Genomic DNA, 18,101 nt, shown 5'->3' on the forward strand with positions numbered 1-18,101 from the left:
CAGTGTATCCTGTCCTGTATATAGGGATGTATATATGTTACATTGTATAGTGTCCTGTATATAGGGATGTATATATGTTACAGTGTATCCTGTCTTGTATATAGTGATGTATATATGTTACATTGTATCCTGTCCTGTATATAGTGATGTATATATGTTACATTGTATCCTGTCTTGTATATAGTGATGTATACATGTTACATTGTATCCTGTCTTGTATATAGGGATGTATATATGTTACAGTGTATCCTGTCCTGTGTATATGTTACAGTGTATCGTGTCCTTTATATAGTGATGTTTATATGTTACATTGTATCCTGTCCTGTATATAGTGATGTATATATGTTACATTGTATCCTGTCTTGTATATAGTGATGTATACATGTTACATTGTATCCTGTCTTGTATATAGGGATGTATATATGTTACAGTGTATCCTGTCCTGTGTATATGTTACAGTGTATCGTGTCCTGTATATAGGGATGTATATATGTTACATTGTATCCTGTCTTGTATATAGGGATGTATATATGTTACAGTGTATCGTGTCCTGTATATAGGGATGTATATATGTTACATTGTATCCTGTCTTGTATATAGTGATGTATACATGTTACATTGTATCCTGTCTTGTATATAGGGATGTATATATGTTACAGTGTATCCTGTCTTGTATATAGGGATGTATATATGTTACATTGTTTCCTCCTTGTTTCCTGCTTTGCTCTATCTCACCCTCTCCCTGGTCATCTTATGACAGCTGCCTGCATGTTGTGTGTGATTTCTCCGTCTTTCCCTTCCATTCCCTCCTCCTTCGCTGCCCCCTCCCTCCGTTCCTTCCCTTCCTGCTGCCCGTGAAGCTGCTGCATTGCTTCCTTGCACACAGAACCTGTCAATGGAGCTGGAAAACATTGTGGCCAATACAGTTCTGCTGAAAGCGAGAGAAGGTAAAGCGGGTGTGATGTGGGGGGCAGGGACTGGTGTACTGGTCCAGCAGGATGCTGTGTAACATGATGGATGATGAGTGTCTCATTGTCTTTGCACCTGTTCTCTTCACCCATCATCTGTGACATGACAGGCGGCAGCATCTCCAGCCATCAGTGAGGGGGGACGGCTTCTGATCCCCAACTGTCAATTCTTACCATGAGCAGCAAGTGACGTCTTCTTAGCCCTTCCTTTTCGGCTGTGCACTTTTCTTCATTAGCCCTTTTGGCACTGGCTTCTCCATGGCTCAATGCTTATATCCTGCTGTTTGTAGCTATTTATCCTAGTGATGTGCGCGGAATGCATAGATCTGTATATGTGTAGGTCTTGTAATGGCCGTAGCATTATATACATGACCGTACACTGGTATGGACGGGCACCACTAGTGTAGATGAAGATGTGTTTGGTCTGCCAGGCCGGGAAATGTAGGGGAATCTGTATTCGCCAGGTGAGAGTTTGTGGGAGTGGGTGGGTCACTCAACACTGGCAGTTATCCACCCCCTCTACACCGTGGGGTGAGTGTCCGATGTGGCGGTGCTGAGCCTGACTTGTCATGTTTGGGACTCCCTTTTGAGCAGAGATTCATGATAAGACTTGGAAGCTTCCTCCAGATCTCTACAGCCGGGGTGTACGGCTTGGGCTGGATGTTCAGTGCTGAGTCCTGCAGGCTTTTTCTGGGGTGAACAGATCTGTCAGGCATGAGCCTAAACCAGTGTGGAAATATCATTGTGGCTGGTCCCACTTACAAGTGTCGCTGTCCTAATTGTGAGAATAGTTTCTGCCACTCATGTGAATACTCCAGATGAAGCCTCTTCTATTCTTAAATCAATGATATATGTGTGTTGTAGAAAGTCAGAAGGAAATGAAACCGAACCTGCAGGAGTTTAGAAGTAAGTCTCAAATGTCTCTGGTACATCGGACGGAAAGGTTGTGTCTCTTACTGGGGTTGCCAAACGCCTGTTATCTATCAGAAATATCCTGCAACAGGGTTCATCTCATTATTCCAAACTCATTTGTTGCCAAAACTTCCTACTGCAGCGATTTCCTTGGTTTTTCTCCTTGTGCTTCCAAATACTAAACTATTGAAGAAGTAGAAAAAGAAAGGGAAGGAAAAGAGAAGAAAGAAAATGAGAGGAAAAAGTTAGAGGACCTGACGAAAGGAAAAGGCTAAAGGGAAGGAGAAGACAAAATGAAAAGAGAAGAAAAGATAAGGGATCAAAGGAAAGGAAAAGAGTGGAAAGTTGAGGGGAAAAAAAAGAGATGAAATGTAATGAGTCTAAAAAGAAAGGAGAGAGGAAAGGGAAGAGAAAAACAAAGGTGAAGAGAGGAATGTAAAGGAACAAAATGGAAAGAAACAAAAAATAGAATAGAGGGAAAGGAAGGATAGAAAAGGGACGGAGTAGAGAGAAAAAGAGAAGGAGAGGAAAAGGATAAGAGGGGAAAGAAAAGGAGAAGGGAGGAAAATTAGAAAATAGGGAAGAGAAGAGAGAAGAAAGGGAAAGAGGAAAAAAGAGGAAAAGGAGAAGAGGGAAATGGGATGGAGAAGAAAAGGAGAAGATGGGAAAAGGGAAAGAGGAAAATGAAAGGATTGTAAAAGAGGAAAAGATGAGGAGAGAAAATGGAAGGAGAGGAAAGGAAGAAGGGATGAAAGGAAGAAGAGAGGAAAAGGAGAAGAGAGGAAAGGAAGAAGAGAAATTTAAAAATAGGGAAGAGAAGCGAGAAGAAAGGGAAGTAGAGGAAAATCAGAAAGGGAAAGCGAGGAATAAGAAGGAGGAAAGGGAAGGAGAGGTAAAAGGAGAATGGGGAAAAGGGAAAGAGTGGAAAAGATGAAGAGGGAAAAGGGAAGGAGAGGAAAAAGACGAGAGGTAAAGGAGACAAGGGAAAAGGGAAAGAGTGGAAAGGAAGAAGAGGGAAAAAATAAGGATTGGAAAAGATGAAGAGGGAAAAGGGAAGGAGAGGAAAAGAAGTATAGGGAAAGGGATAGAGAGGAAAAAGACAACAGAGGAAAGGGAGAGAGGAAAAGGAAAGAAGTGGAAAAGAAGAAGAGGGGAAAGGGAAGGAGTGGAAAAGGAGAAGAGGGTAAAAAAGGATTGGAAAAGAGGAAGAGAGGAAAGGGGAAGAGAGGAAAAGGAGAAGAGGGAAAAAAGGTTTGGAAAAGGAGAAGAGAAAAAAGGGAAAGATGGGACAAGGACAAGAGGGAAAATGGAAAGAGGAAACGGAGAAGAGAAGAGGGAAGGGAAGGAGGAGAAAAGGGAAGAAGAGGAAAATGAGAAAATAGGGGAAGTAAGCGAATAGAAAGGGAAGGAGAGGAAAAGCAGAAAGGGAAGGAGAGTGAAAGAAAGGAACAGAAATGAAGGAGAAAAGTGAAGGAAGGAAAAACGTCGGAGAAGGGGATAAAAAGGTAAGAAAGAATTCACACACCTCAAACTAGGCTTCAAGGTGTGGTGTCAATCAGGAATATTTGATCGCTCCATTTGCAGCGTTGGGGAATTGATTTGCTTCCTCTAGATCAATATATGGAGTGCTGGAACCAGGGACATCGGGAAAAGAGGAGGAAGAAGGCAGTGTAGCATGGATCACTTTGCTTGAATTGGATTACAACATTGGATTAGATGTATGGATCAGCCCTGGTGCTGCTGGGACCTGTGATCTGGACTGTGGATCATGGCCGATGCTAATCTGGAGAATAAAAGGAAAACAAAGGGCAGAAAACTCAGTGTGTGGCAGTTAATAGACACCTCGCCGGTTGTAGTGAGAAGATGGTCAGTCGTTACATCAGATCTCACGCTCATAAGGACCAGTCTGGAATCTTGGGACATTCTGTTGATACTGCGTTAATAAACCTGTTTGAACTTATACTTTTCACACCTGAGGATTTGCTACAACTGTATCCAGTCTAGACAATGTGAGCGGAACGTGGTGGACTCCAGACTGATACATTTTACCTGCACTAATACATTGCAACAAACTATCAGGACAGCAGAGAGATTTGTGTTGTGGATGTGTTTAGGATTGTCTACAGTGATCTATTGTAACAAACCCACAGCTGTGAGCAGGACTTGGTCTGTGTGGGTTTGCAGCCGCTGACAGCAAACAGAGATCTTGAAAATCTTGAGATATGAAGCACAAAGTTTATTGGAACATTGATGAACTTTTCATAATACAGTGATGAAGCTTTGGAAGAGCTGACGTGTTGGACCTTTGTTTTCTGGCAGTCTTAGGATGATGACATCTCTTCACATTACTGATTCTCTCTGGATCTCCGTCTACAGTAGTGAATGTGTGTGGGGTCCATGGGTTGTCTGTCATTGGAGGCTTGTACTTCTACTGGGGAGGACGCCCTCGGTCATAATGCTGCTTTGTTGTTTCTCCACTAGGAGGCGGTGGAAAACGCAAGGGAAAAAGCAAGAAGTGGAAAGAAATCCTTAAGTTTCCACACATCAGCCAGTGCGAGGAGCTGAGGAGAAGTTCAGGTGAGTCCAGGGGGATGAGGGGGACAGGAGGTCTGGGGGCTCTGCTAATACCCAGAACAGACACCGTATGAGCAGAATTATTACAGCCCATGTTCTGGTCTTATGTGGTCCCCCATATTCCCCAACACAAGAAATCACTGCACTTGTATCCAGGTGAGTGGCCCAGACGGCTGGTAAAATGGGCCACAAAAGAGGAGAACGCTGCCACCTTCTGAGAGGAAAACAGACTGTACATAAAGTCTCCAGGGCCCCAAATTCCTAAACTTCCTGGAAGTAGAATGTGCAGGTGCTCGGGGGCGTTACCCAGATTATAAAGCTCCGCCCCTACTTAATAGGGATCGCTGTGTGAAGGTTCCGGGGTGGTGGGTACATTCACACTGACTGTCCATGACTGTTGCTGTGAAGGGGTCAGATGTTACATTGTGGAGATCCCGGCACTTTGGGAGGTATCTGCTTCTTCATAACCGCAGCAGGTCCGACCCTTCCTTATATTTTTTCCACATTGACATTAATTATGTGTAAAAAGCGTTCAATAGTATTCCATAGAATGAGGAACAGTAAGGCCAAGTGCGGAGGAGGGGGATTTAACGGGGTGAACCACTACCATCACCAATGAGAGGACCGGACCCTTTCATGTCCGTTTATGAAGGCCCCGATTCCTTATTGTTGGTTTGAGATGCTGTGATCATTGGCCCTCCAGAACATGATGATTGGCTGCCACAATCACAAGACTTGCCTCACCTGACCTTTATGGGGGTCTCAAGTGCGGTCCCTGACTTCATCTGAGGGTTACACCTCAAATCAGGGCTGCGGCATACATACCGTTTTATCAAGTTCTAGAATAGGAACATCGTCTGGAGTTACTGCTGTGAAAGCTTTATATGTGCGCAAATCCAGAACCAGATGCTGCGCACTCCACTACAGTTACAGCCCCAGTGCCCCATAGCAGTGTCAGCCATAGCACCTCTAATACAGGGGCAGCCGCATAACCCCCAGAACAGTGACAGCCACAGTGCCCCCATAGCAATGACAACCATAGTATCCCCATAACAGTCACAGCCACAATATCTCCATAGACATAACAGCTAGTGTCCCCATTACAGTAATAGTCACAATGGTGTCTCCTCTGCTGGTGTTCTGCATGGTGTCCCCTCTGCTGGTGTTCTGCAGGGTGTCCCCTCTGCTGGTTTTCTGCACGGTGTCCCCTCTGCTGGTGTTCTGCACGGTGTCTCCTCTGCTGGTGTTCTGCACGGTGTCTCCTCTGCCGGTGTTCTGCACGGTGTCTCCTCTGCCGGTGTTCTGCACGGTGTCTCCTCTGCCGGTGTTCTGCACGGTGTCCCCTCTGCCGGTGTTCTGCACGGTGTCCCCTCTGCTGGTGTTCTGCACGGTGTCCCCTCTGCTGGTGTTCTGCACGGTGTCCCCTCTGCTGGTGTTCTGCAGGGTGTCTCCTCTGCTGGTGTTCTGCACGGTGTCCCCTCTGCTGGTTTTCCGCTTGGTGTCCCCTCTGCTGGTATTCTGCAGGGTGTCCCCTCTGCTGGTGTTCTGCACGGTGTCCCCTCTGCTGGTGTTCTGCACGGTGTCCCCTCTGCTGGTGTTCTGCACGTTGTCCCCTCTGCTGGTGTTCCGCACGATGTCCCCTCTGCTGGTATTCTGCACGGTATCCCCTCTGCTGGTGTTCTGCACGGTGTCTCCTCTGCTGGTGTTCTGCATGGTGTCCCCTCTGCTGGTGTTCTGCACGGTGTCTCCTCTGCTGGTGTTCTGCACGGTGTCCCCTCTGCTGGTGTTCTGCACGGTGTCCCCTCTGCTGGTGTTCTGCACAGTGTCCCCTCTGCTGGTGTTCTGCACGGTGTCTCCTCTGCTGGTGTTCTGCACGGTGTCCCCTCTGCTGGTGTTCTGCACGGTGTCCCCTCTGCTGGTGTTCTGCACGGTGTCTCCTCTGCTGGTGTTCTGCACGGTGTCCCCTCTGCTGGTGTTCTGCACGGTGTCCCCTCTGCTGGTGTTCTGCACGGTGTCCCCTCTGCTGGTGTTCTGCACGGTGTCCCCTCTGCTGGTGTTCTGCACGGTTTCTCCTCTGCTGGTGTTCTGCACGGCGTCCCCTCTGCTGGTTTTCAGGACGGCGTCCCCTCTGCTGGTGTTCTGTACGGCGTCTCCTTTGCTGGTGTTCTGCACGGTGTCCCCTCTGCTGGTGTTCTGCACGGTGTCCCCTCTTCTGGTGTTCTGCACGGTGTCTCCTCTGCTGGTTTTCTGCACGGTGTCCACTCTGCTGGTGTTCTGCACGGTGTCCCCTCTGCTGGTGTTCTCCACGGTGTCCCCTCTGCTGGTGTTCTCCACGGTGTCCCCTCTGCTGGTGTTCTACACGGCGTCCCCTCTGCTGGTGTTCTGCACGGCGTCCCCTCTGCTGGTTTTCAGGACGGCGTCCCCTCTGCTGGTGTTCTGTACGGCGTCTCCTTTGCTGGTGTTCTGCACGGTGTCCCCTCTGCTGGTGTTCTGCACGGTGTCCCCTCTTCTGGTGTTCTGCACGGTGTCTCCTCTGCTGGTTTTCTGCACGGTGTCCACTCTGCTGGTGTTCTGCACGGTGTCCCCTCTGCTGGTGTTCTCCACGGTGTCCCCTCTGCTGGTGTTCTCCACGGTGTCCCCTCTGCTGGTGTTCTGCAGGGTGTCCCCTCTGCTGGTGTTCTGCAGGGTGTCCCCTCTGCTGGTGTTCTGCACGGTGTCCCCTCTGCTGGTGTTCTGCACGGTATCCCCTCTGCTGGTGTTCTGCACGGTGTCTCCTCTGCTGGTGTTCTGCACGGTGTCTCCTCTGCTGGTGTTCTGCACGGTGTCCCCTCTGCTGGTGTTCTGCACGGTGTCCCCTCTGCTGGTGTTCTGCACGGTGTCCCCTCTGCTGGTGTTCTGCACGGTGTCCCCTCTGCTGGTGTTCTGCACGGTGTCCCCTCTGCTGGTGTTCTGCACGGTGTCCCCTCTGCTGGTGTTCTGCACGGTGTCCCCTCTGCTGGTGTTCTGCACGGTGTCCCCTCTGCTGGTGTTCTGCACGGTGTCCCCTCTGCTGGTGTTCTGCACGGTGTCCCCTCTGCTGGTGTTCTGCACGGTGTCTCCTCTGCTGGTGTTCTGCACGGTGTCTCCTCTGCTGGTGTTCTGCACGGTGTCTCCTCTGCTGGTGTTCTGCACGGTGTCTCCTCTGCTGGTGTTCTGCACGGTGTCTCCTCTGCCGGTATTCTGCACGGTGTCTCCTATGCTGGTGTTCTGCACGGTGTCCCCTCTGCTGGTGTTCTGCACGGTGTCTCCTCTGCTGGTGTTCTGCACGGTGTCTCCTCTGCTGGTGTTCTGCACGGTGTCTCCTATGCTGGTGTTCTGCACGGTGTCCCCTCTGCTGGTGTTCTGCACGGCGTCCCCTCTGCTGGTGTTCTGCATGGTGTCTCCTCTGCTGGTGTTCTGCACGGTGTCTCCTATGCTGGTGTTCTGCACGGTGTCCCCTCTGCTGGTGTTCTGCACGGTGTCTCCTCTGCTGGTGTTCTGCACGGTGTCTCCTCTGCTGGTGTTCTGCACGGTGTCTCCTATGCTGGTGTTCTGCACGGTGTCCCCTCTGCTGGTGTTCTGCACGGCGTCCCCTCTGCTGGTGTTCTGCATGGTGTCTCCTCTGCTGGTGTTCTGCACGGTGTCTCCTCTGCTGGTGTTCTGCACGGTGTCCCCTCTGCTGGTGTTCTGCACGGTGTCTCCTCTGCTGGTGTTCTGCACGGTGTCTCCTCTGCTGGTGTTCTGCACGGTGTCTCCTATGCTGGTGTTCTGCACGGTGTCCCCTCTGCTGGTGTTCTGCACGGTGTCTCCTCTGCTGGTGTTCTGCACGGTGTCTCCTCTGCTGGTGTTCTGCACGGTGTCTCCTATGCTGGTGTTCTGCACGGTGTCCCCTCTGCTGGTGTTCTGCACGGCGTCCCCTCTGCTGGTGTTCTGCATGGTGTCTCCTCTGCTGGTGTTCTGCACGGTGTCTCCTCTGCTGGTGTTCTGCACGGTGTCCCCTCTGCTGGTGTTCTGCACGGTGTCTCCTCTGCTGGTGTTCTGCACGGTGTCTCCTCTGCTGGTGTTCTGCACGGTGTCTCCTCTGCTGGTGTTCTGCACGGTGTCTCCTCTGCTGGTGTTCTGCACGGTGTCTCCTATGCTGGTGTTCTGCACGGTGTCCCCTCTGCTGGTGTTCTGCACGGTGTCTCCTCTGCTGGTGTTCTGCACGGTGTCTCCTCTGCTGGTGTTCTGCACGGTGTCCCCTCTGCTGGTGTTCTGCATGGAGTCCTCTTTGCTGGTGGTCTTCATGGTCTCCTGTTGATTTCAGAGTGGCAGTAACTTGGATATATATATCTCCATTCATAGAACCTACAGAACATGTAGACGTCAGTGATTGTGACTCTATTACAGACTACTACAACCTGTGTGAAAAGCAGCCAATCGGAAGGCTACTGTTCCGCCAGTTCTGTGAGTCGCGTCCTGAGCTCGAATGTCTGATCCACTTCCTAGACGCTGTGGTAAGGTGGAGCTCTCCTCTTTCTGTTGTGTTATGGGAGCAAGTATAAACCATGGACACTTGTTGTCATGTCTGACCTGACTTTATCACACAAGGGACAGAGGTAGCCATATTGCTTTCCTGCCATTTGTGTGGGTCAGGCTGTCACATTGTCCGTAGTCACTGCAGTTCAGACATTTCTCTCTTCTCCAGGCAGAATATGAAGTCACTCCAGATGAAAAGATGGGAGAAAAAGGACGAGAGATTATTCTAAAATACCTGACCCCAGAGGTAAGTGAGTCCTGCGGGAATTCCCACGCAGCACCCAATAGACCCAAGTAGTGAAGGCAAAACCTGCATCAGCAACCAATCCGTTTTCAGCCTTTATTTTACTAGAGCAGCTTTAATAATAGAACCAGTAATCTGATTGGTTGCTGTTTGGACTCCACAGTTTTCTTCAGAGCCGCCTCTCTGCCCTAAGACGCTATTGGCTTATTACAAGATGTGGGGCCCAGAACGGAGTTAAAAAAAGCTAATATGCCGTCCTTCCCAATCCAATGCTGTGACTGGCGTTTCTTATCGATCCCATTTACTGGCAGTTAGCAGCATGGAGGGTGGCAAAGCTAGTTACAATATTCACCAGACCGACCCTAACTCCAATGATCCACTGATTCAGCACCATGTGGTGAACTATTGATTCAGTGATTCAGTGCTGCTCAGCCTATGACTGCACCTGTCCATGGAGGCCCAGTCATTTATTGTATCGTCCATGGTGGCCCAGTCATTCATTGTATCTTCCATGGTGGCCCAGTCATTCATTGTATCGTCCATGGTGGCCCAGTCATTCATTGTATCGTCCATGGTGGCCCAGTCATTCATTGTATCATCCCTGGAGGCCCAGTCATTCATTGTATCATCCATGGTGGCCCAGTCATTCATTGTATCATCCATGGTGGTCCAGTCATTCATTGTACCATCCCTGGAGGCCCAGTCATTCATTGTATCATCCCTGAAGGCCAAGTCATTCATTGTATCAGCCCTAGAGGCCCAGTCATTCATTGTATCGTCCATGGTGGCCCAGTCATTCATTGTATCATCCATGGTGGTCCAGTCATTCATTGTACCATCCCTGGAGGCCCAGTCATTCATTGTATCATCCCTGAAGGCCAAGTCATTCATTGTATCATCCCTGGAGGCCCAGTCATTCATTGTATCATCCATGGTGGCCCAGTTATTCATTGTATCATCCATGGTGGTCCAGTCATTCATTGTACCATCCCTGGAGGCCCAGTCATTCATTGTATCATCCCTGAAGGCCAAGTCATTCATTGTATCAGCCCTAGAGGCCCAGTCATTCATTGTATCGTCCATGGTGGCCCAGTCATTCATTGTATCATCCATGGTGGTCCAGTCATTCATTGTGCCATCCCTGGAGGCCCAGTCATTCATTGTACCATCCCTGGAGGCCCAGTCATTCATTTTATCATCCCTGGAGGCCCAGTCATTCATTGTATCATCCATGGTGGTCCAGTCATTCATTGTACCATCTCTAGAGGCCCAGTCATTCATTGTGTCGTCCATGGTGGCCCAGTCATTCATTGTGTCGTCCATGGTGGCCCAGTCATTCATTGTGTCGTCCATGGTGGCCCAGTCATTCATTGTGTCGTCCATGGTGGCCCAGTCATTCATTGTGTCGTCCATGGTGGCCCAGTCATTCATTGTATCGTCCATGGTGGCTCAGTCATTCATTGTATCGTCCATGGTGGCCCAGTCATTCATTGTATCGTCCATGGTGGCCCAGTCATTCATTGTGTCGTCCATGGTGGCCCAGTCATTCATTGTGTCGTCCATGGTGGCCCAGTCATTCATTGTATCGTCCATGGTGGCCCAGTCATTCATTGTATCGTCCATGGTGGCCCAGTCATTCACAACGATTTGGAGAGTGAGACAGAGAGAATTATGGTGAGAAAAAAAAAAATTACATTTCTGCATTTCTCCCAAATAAAACGAATATAAATTATAGCTGCCTGGAGGTAACAATCTTTAATGCTGCACAGGTGGAGTGGACTCAGTAACAGCTTCTCTCCTCTGCAGTCACCTGTGTACGTCTCTGAAGTCGGCCAAGATATTGTTCACCAGATGGAGGAGAAGCTGGAGATCAGTCCCTACAAGGAGCTCTTCTCACACTGTGCAAAGTAAGTGTCATTACCAGGATAATATCATGATCTAACACGTAATAACATTGCCGTCCCACAGATACCATTAAAAGGCCCCTGACACCTCATGGCACACTCTTCATCACACACGGATTACCACCATGTGCCCTTCTCAGTGCTATCATCAGCCGGTTCCTGGTAGAAAGTGAAGGAATCGTCAGTCCATTCTGGGACCTCTCTCTTCTTTATTCATTAGTCCTATTACAATACACATTAAATCAATTGATGAGTTGACAATCTGTTGTGTATGAAGCCTCCAACTGTCCCCTGTTGGTAGAAATCAGGTGAATAGGGATCAGACATTTTGAATTTCATCATGACTGATCCTTTCATCTGTCAAGAGATAATAAACGTATATGGAGGTGACAGAGGAGTCTGGAGGGAGGAGGACAGAGGAGTCTGGAGGGAGGAGGACAGAGGAGTCTGGAGGGAGTGTTAGGGATCTGCCAGGTACTTCATCTAGGTATACTCCTGGGATTAATCAATCCACACCTGAGGCCAGACCTGTTCAACTGACACCATCTCCCACCAACCAGGGTGGCAGGCTCAGGAGTGGGAGAGCCTATCGCGGCCTGGTCTGTCGGAGTTAGCTCCGCCCCCTGTCCTTTATTACCTGCCCTGTTCTCTCCCTCAGTGCTTGTACTTCTTATGGATTCCTGGCCCCACTGCTGCTTGCTCCAGCCTGCTTCTGCCGTGCTTCTGCCTTGCTGCAGTTCTGCTTGACCTGCTTTGCTTTACCCCTGGCTTGCTTCTGTCTCCTTGCCCGCTTGGGTGTACTCACTTCGTCCTGGTCCTGACTGTCCGTTCGCCGCTCCGTTTCCTCGTGACGTTCCGTGGCTACTGCCCCTTCCCTTGCATGTTCCCTGTTTGTTTTCCTGTGCACTTAGACAGCGTAGGGACCGCCGCCCAGTTGTACCTCGTCGCCTAGGGCGGGTCGTTGCAAGTAGGCAGGGACAGGGCGGTGGGTAGATTAGGGCTCACTTTCCCTTCACCTCCTTCCTGCCATTACAGGGAGGAGGAAAGAGGAGTCTGGAGGGAGGAGGACAGAGGGGTCTGGAGGGAGGAGGACAGAGGGGTCTGGAGGGAGGAGGACAGAGGGGTCTGGAGGGAGGAGGACAGAGGGGTCTGGAGGGAGGAGGACAGAGGGGTCTGGAGGGAGGAGGACAGAGGGGTCTGGAGGGAGGAGGACAGAGGAGTCTGGGGGGAGGAGGACAGGGGGATCTGGAGGGAGGAGGACAGAGGGGTCTGGAGGGAGGACAGGGGGTCTGGAGGGAGGAGGACAGAGGGGTCTGGAGGGAGGAGGACAGAGGGGTCTGGAGGGAGGAGGACAGGGGGATCTGGAGGGAGGAGGACAGAGGGGTCTGGAGGGAGGACGACAGATGGGTCTGGAGGTAGGAGGACAGAGGGGTCTGGAGGGAGGAGGACAGATGGGTCTGGAGGTAGGAGGACAGAGGGGTCTGGAGGGAGGAGAACAGAGGGGTCTGGAGGGAGGAGGACGGAGGGGTCTGGAGGTAGGAGGACGGAGGGGTCTGGAGGGAGGAGGACGGAGGGGTCTGGAGGGAGGAGGACGGAGGGGTCTGGAGGGAGGAGGACGGAGGGGTCTGGAGGGAGGAGGACGGAGGGGACAGATGGACAAGGAAATTATTTTGTGTGGTATTTGGCGTCACACTTGTAATAGCAGCCAAGTCCATAAACAGTCCCACAACAAATAGACAAAAAAACCATTTTGCTAAACTGTTGGGCTCTGACTGGAGCTCCATGTCTCTCGTTACCCTCAGCAGCAGCGATGATCTCCCTACACATGAACACTATTAGCTGATAAGCATGGGATAACCAATCACTGGGGTCCTACTAGGAGATCCCACGTGGAGATGAGAAACTCCCTACCTGCCCTCTCAGCCAATTAGAGGGAACCTTGTGCTTTGCTTTGATTTGGCGGAGTATAGAGATCCTGCACATTTTTGGAATCAGAACACGGCTCAGGTTTGGATTTACACTTTGGATGAGACAGAATATGAGTCCTGGTTCTGATTGGGACTATTGGGATGTCCACATTGTTATAGTGAGGTGTTCCCATGGGGGCAGTGACAGAGCGCTCCGTACATTGCACTGTATAGCATCCTGCAGTATGACATCTGCTCTATAAAATGCTTCCTCTTCTTCCTCTGAGACAGATCTGTGTATGATTTCCTCAGCCGGGAGCCCTTCCAGTGTTACCTGGGCAGCATGTACTATGACCGCTTTCTGCAGTGGAAGTGGCTAGAAAGGTAAGAGACCTGGATCTGATGAATTGATAACTACCCCCGAGGATGCTGCTGTCCTGACCAGTGACTTCTCTTCTAGACAGCCAGTCACCAAGAACACGTTCCGCCAGTACAGAGTCCTTGGAAAAGGCGGCTTTGGGGAGGTGAGTTCTTGGGGTGCTCTGTGAATTAGGGATTTCTGAGTTCATTTAGGGGGGGGGGGACCCTATTCAGAACCTGTATGAATTATCCAGAGTTGAGAGCAGCCATAAAGAGCGTCCCTCTTGCTGACCAGACGCATTCATACATTACACAGGTAGCACATTGATTTTAGTAAGAACTGTGTAATGCCTCATTTCCCCTGTGGAGGCGCTGCATGAGAATTGATCACTTGCTGTCTGGTTCACCCACAGATTACAGCTTGGTTTGTCACGGGACATCCAGTGATCAGCTTATTGTCCTGGATCCTTCTAACAAAAAGAGATTGACCAAAACATAGCTCCCCTTTAAGGAACAATTACTCTAATATAAAAATATCCCCAGAAAAATGTAGGTGTCAGCAGAAATCTGACCAGAGAAGGAAACCATAAATCTCTACTGGAAGGAGCCTCCGATCTTCACTGTGAAGTTATCAGAGATGCCCTCAGATCATGTGATCGCCACCGTCCCGGACTCCTACTCCGCTGTCTTTATTTATATCTGTTTCTATGTGACCCCCCCCCCCCCCCCCCGTCAGTTTTAATGCTCCCACAAGAGTAATCACCCAGCTTTCCCAGAGATGGACATCACTAAAACCTGGTTAAGTAGAATTTGCAAAAATGCGGCAGATGGAGGCAATGCTTATTGATGGCTTCCATGTTGTCCGGTGCAGGATCGTGAGGATCGGTCTCGCAGTGGAGTCTGTTTTCTTCTCTGGTCACATAGAATATGACTGCGCCTGTGGCAAACCCATCCTCTGTCAGTCATCCACAAGTGGCTCTCACCCTTTTCCGTGACACAGGCTTTGACCTTGAGTCGATGTCACGTCCTTTATAGAGGATAAAGCTTGAGAAAGACGACAGTGCAGCAATAGCCCCAGACGCGCCACTACATCACAATCACAGCGGCTGCACCTGGGGGGCTAAAGACCTTAGTGGAGGCTCCTAGTAAAAATAAGGAACACAATGGATATAGACGTCCTAAAGTGATCACGCATAATACGAATAAATACAAACCCCGCAATACTAACCATAAATCTAATACTAACCCCAAATACTGACCCTAAATGTAATACTAACCCCAAATACTGACCCTAAATCTAATACTAACCCCAAATACTGACCCTAAATCTAATACTAACCCCAAATACTGACCCTAAATCTAATACTAACCCCAAATACTGACCCTAAATCTAATACTATCCCCAAATACTGACCCTAAATCTAATACTAACCCCAAATACTGACCCTAAATCTAATACTAACCCCGAATACTGACCCTAAATCTAATGCTAAACCCCAAATACTGACCCTAAATCTAATACTAACCCCAAATACTGACCCTAAATCTAATACTAAACCCCAAATACTGACCCTAAATCTAATACTAACCCCAAATACTGACCCTAAATCTAATACTAACCCCAAATACTGACCCTAAATCTAATGCTAACCCCGAATACTGACCCTAAATCTAATACTAACCCCAAATACTGACCCTAAATCTCATACTAACCCCAAATACTGACCCTAAATCTAATACTAACCCCAAATACTGACCCTAAATTAAATACTAACCCCAAATACTGACCCTAAATCTAATACTAACCCCAAATACTGACCCTAAATCTAATACTAACCCCGAATACTGACCCTAAATCTAATACTAACCCAAAATACTGACCCTAAATCTAATACTAACCCCAAATACTGACCCTAAATCTAATACTAAACCCCAAATACTGACACTAAATCTAATACTAACCCCGAATACTGACCCTAAATCTAATACTAACCAAAAATACTGACCCTAAATCTAATACTAACCCCAAATACTGACCCTAAATCTAATACTAACCCCAACTACTGACCCTAAATGTAATACTAACCCCAAATACCGACCCTAAATCTAATACTAATCTCAAATACTGACCCTAAATCTAATACTAAACCCCAAATACTGACCCTAAATCTAATACTGACCCTAAATCTAATACTAACCCCAAATACTGACCTTAAATCTAATACTAACCAAAAATACTGACCCTAAATCTAATACTAACCCCAAATACTGACCCTAAATCTAATACTAAACCCCAAATACTGACCCTAAATCTAATACTAACCCCAAATACTGATCTTAAATCTAATACTAACCAAAAATACTGACCCTAAATCTAATACTAACCCCAAATACTGACCCTAAATCTAATACTAACCCCAACTACTGACCCTAAATGTAATACTAACCCCAAATACCGACCCTAAATCTAATACTAAACCCCAAATACTGACCCTAAATCTAATACTGACCCTAAATCTAATACTAACCCCAAATACTGACCTTAAATCTAATACTAACCAAAAATACTGACCCTAAATCTAATACTAACCCCAAATACTGACCCTAAATCTAATACTAACCCCAAATACTGACCCTAAATCTAATACTAACCCCAAATACTGACCCTAAATCTAATACTAACCCCAAATACTGACCCTAAATTTAATGCTAAACCCCAAATACTGACCCTAAATCTAATACTAACCCCGAAATACTGACCCTAAATCTAATACTAACCCCAAATACTGACCTTAAATCTAATACTAACCCCAAATACTGACCCTAAATCTAATACTAACCAAAAATACTGACCCTAAATCTAATACTAACCCCGAATACTGACCCTAAATCTAATGCTAAACCCCAAATACTGACCCTAAATCTAATACTAACCCCAAATACTGACCCTAAATCTAATACTAAACCCCAAATACTGACCCTAAATCTAATACTAACCCCAAATACTGACCCTAAATCTAATACTAACCCCAAATACTGACCCTAAATCTAATGCTAACCCCGAATACTGACCCTAAATCTAATACTAACCCCAAATACTGACCCTAAATCTCATACTAACCCCAAATACTGACCCTAAATCTAATACTAACCCCAAATACTGACCCTAAATTAAATACTAACCCCAAATACTGACCCTAAATCTAATACTAACCCCAAATACTGACCCTAAATCTAATACTAACCCAAAATACTGACCCTAAATCTAATACTAACCCCAAATACTGACCCTAAATCTAATACTAAACCCCAAATACTGACCCTAAATCTAATACTAACCCCGAATACTGACCCTAAATCTAATACTAACCCCAAATACTGACCCTAAATCTAATGCTAAACCCCAAATACTGACCCTAAATCTAATACTAACCCCAAATACTGACCCTAAATCTAATACTAACCCCAAATACTGACCCTAAATCTAATACTAACCCCAAATACTGACCCTAAATCTAATGATAACCCCAAATACTGACCCTAAATCTAATACTAACCCCAAATACTGACCCTAAATCTAATACTAACCCCAAATACTGACCCTAAATCTAAAACTAATCTCAAATACTGACCCTAAATCTAATACTAACCCCAAATACTGACCCTAAATCTAATACTAACCCCAAATACTGACCCTAAATCTAATACTAATCTCAAATACTGACCTTAAATCTAATACTAACCCCAAATACTGACCCTAAATCTAATACTAACCCCAAATACTGACCCTAAATCTAATACTAACCCCAAATACTGACCTTAAATCTAATGTTAAACCCCAAATACTGACTCTAAATCTAATACTAACCCCAAATACTGACCTTAAATCTAATACTAACCCCAAATACTGACCTTAAATCTAATGCTAAACCCCAAATACTGACCCTAAATCTAATACTAACCCCAAATACTGACCGTAAATCTAATACTAACCCCAAATACTGACCCTAAATCTAATACTAAACCCCAAATACTGACCATAAATCTAATACTAATCTGAAATACTGACCATAAATCTAATACTAACCCCAAATACTGATCCTAAATCTAATACTAACCCCAAATACTGACCCTAAATCTAATACTAACCCCAAATACTGACCCTAAATCTAATACTAACACCAAATACTGACCTTAAATCTAATGTTAAACCCCAAATACTGACCCTAAATCTAATACTAACCCCAAATACTGACCTTAAATCTAATACTAACCCCAAATACTGACCTTAAATCTAAATACTAACCCCAAATACTGACCCTAAATCTAATACTAACCCCAAATACTGACCCTAAATCTAATACTAATCTCAAATACTGACCATAAATCTAATACTAACCCCAAATACTGACCCTAAATCTAATACTAACCCCAAATACTGACCCTAAATCTAATACTAACCCCAAATACTGACCGTAAATCTAATACTAACCCCAAATACTGACCCTAAATCTAATACTAAACCCCAAATACTGACCATAAATCTAATACTAATCTGAAATACTGACCATAAATCTAAGGGTATGTGCACACACACTAATTACGTCCGTAATTGACGGACGTATTTCGGCCGCAAGTCCCGGACCGAACACAGTGCAAGGAGCCGGGCTCTTAGCATCATACTTATGTACGACGC

General features: G+C 47.1%; 1 protein-coding gene across 1 annotated transcript; it reads left to right on the forward strand.

Moving 5' to 3' along the window:
• The first annotated feature begins 863 nt into the window (after positions 1–863).
• LOC142733613 (G protein-coupled receptor kinase 5-like) lies at positions 864–13,593 on the forward strand. The gene is made up of 7 exons (XM_075849561.1): positions 864–947; positions 4,362–4,457; positions 8,817–8,968; positions 9,160–9,237; positions 11,041–11,141; positions 13,337–13,429; positions 13,506–13,593. The coding sequence occupies exons 1-7, from the start codon at positions 896–898 to the stop codon at positions 13,591–13,593; spliced, it is 660 nt and encodes a 219-aa protein (XP_075705676.1). The 5' UTR covers positions 864–895.
• Positions 13,594–18,101: the final 4,508 nt, after the last annotated feature.

The sequence above is a fragment of the Rhinoderma darwinii genome, unplaced genomic scaffold (assembly GCF_050947455.1).
Source record: "Rhinoderma darwinii isolate aRhiDar2 unplaced genomic scaffold, aRhiDar2.hap1 Scaffold_966, whole genome shotgun sequence".
Classification (NCBI taxonomy): Eukaryota; Metazoa; Chordata; class Amphibia; order Anura; family Rhinodermatidae; genus Rhinoderma; species Rhinoderma darwinii.

Excerpts from the sequence above, each read along its gene's own strand:
- LOC142733613 (XM_075849561.1), top strand. The coding sequence starts at position 896 with ATGGAGCTGGAAAACATTGTGGCCAATACAGTTCTGCTGAAAGCGAGA. Across the intron at positions 9,238-11,040 it reads TAAAATACCTGACCCCAGAG|TCACCTGTGTACGTCTCTGA; the intron begins GTAAGTGAGTCC and ends TCTCCTCTGCAG. Across the intron at positions 11,142-13,336 it reads CTCTTCTCACACTGTGCAAA|ATCTGTGTATGATTTCCTCA; the intron begins GTAAGTGTCATT and ends CCTCTGAGACAG.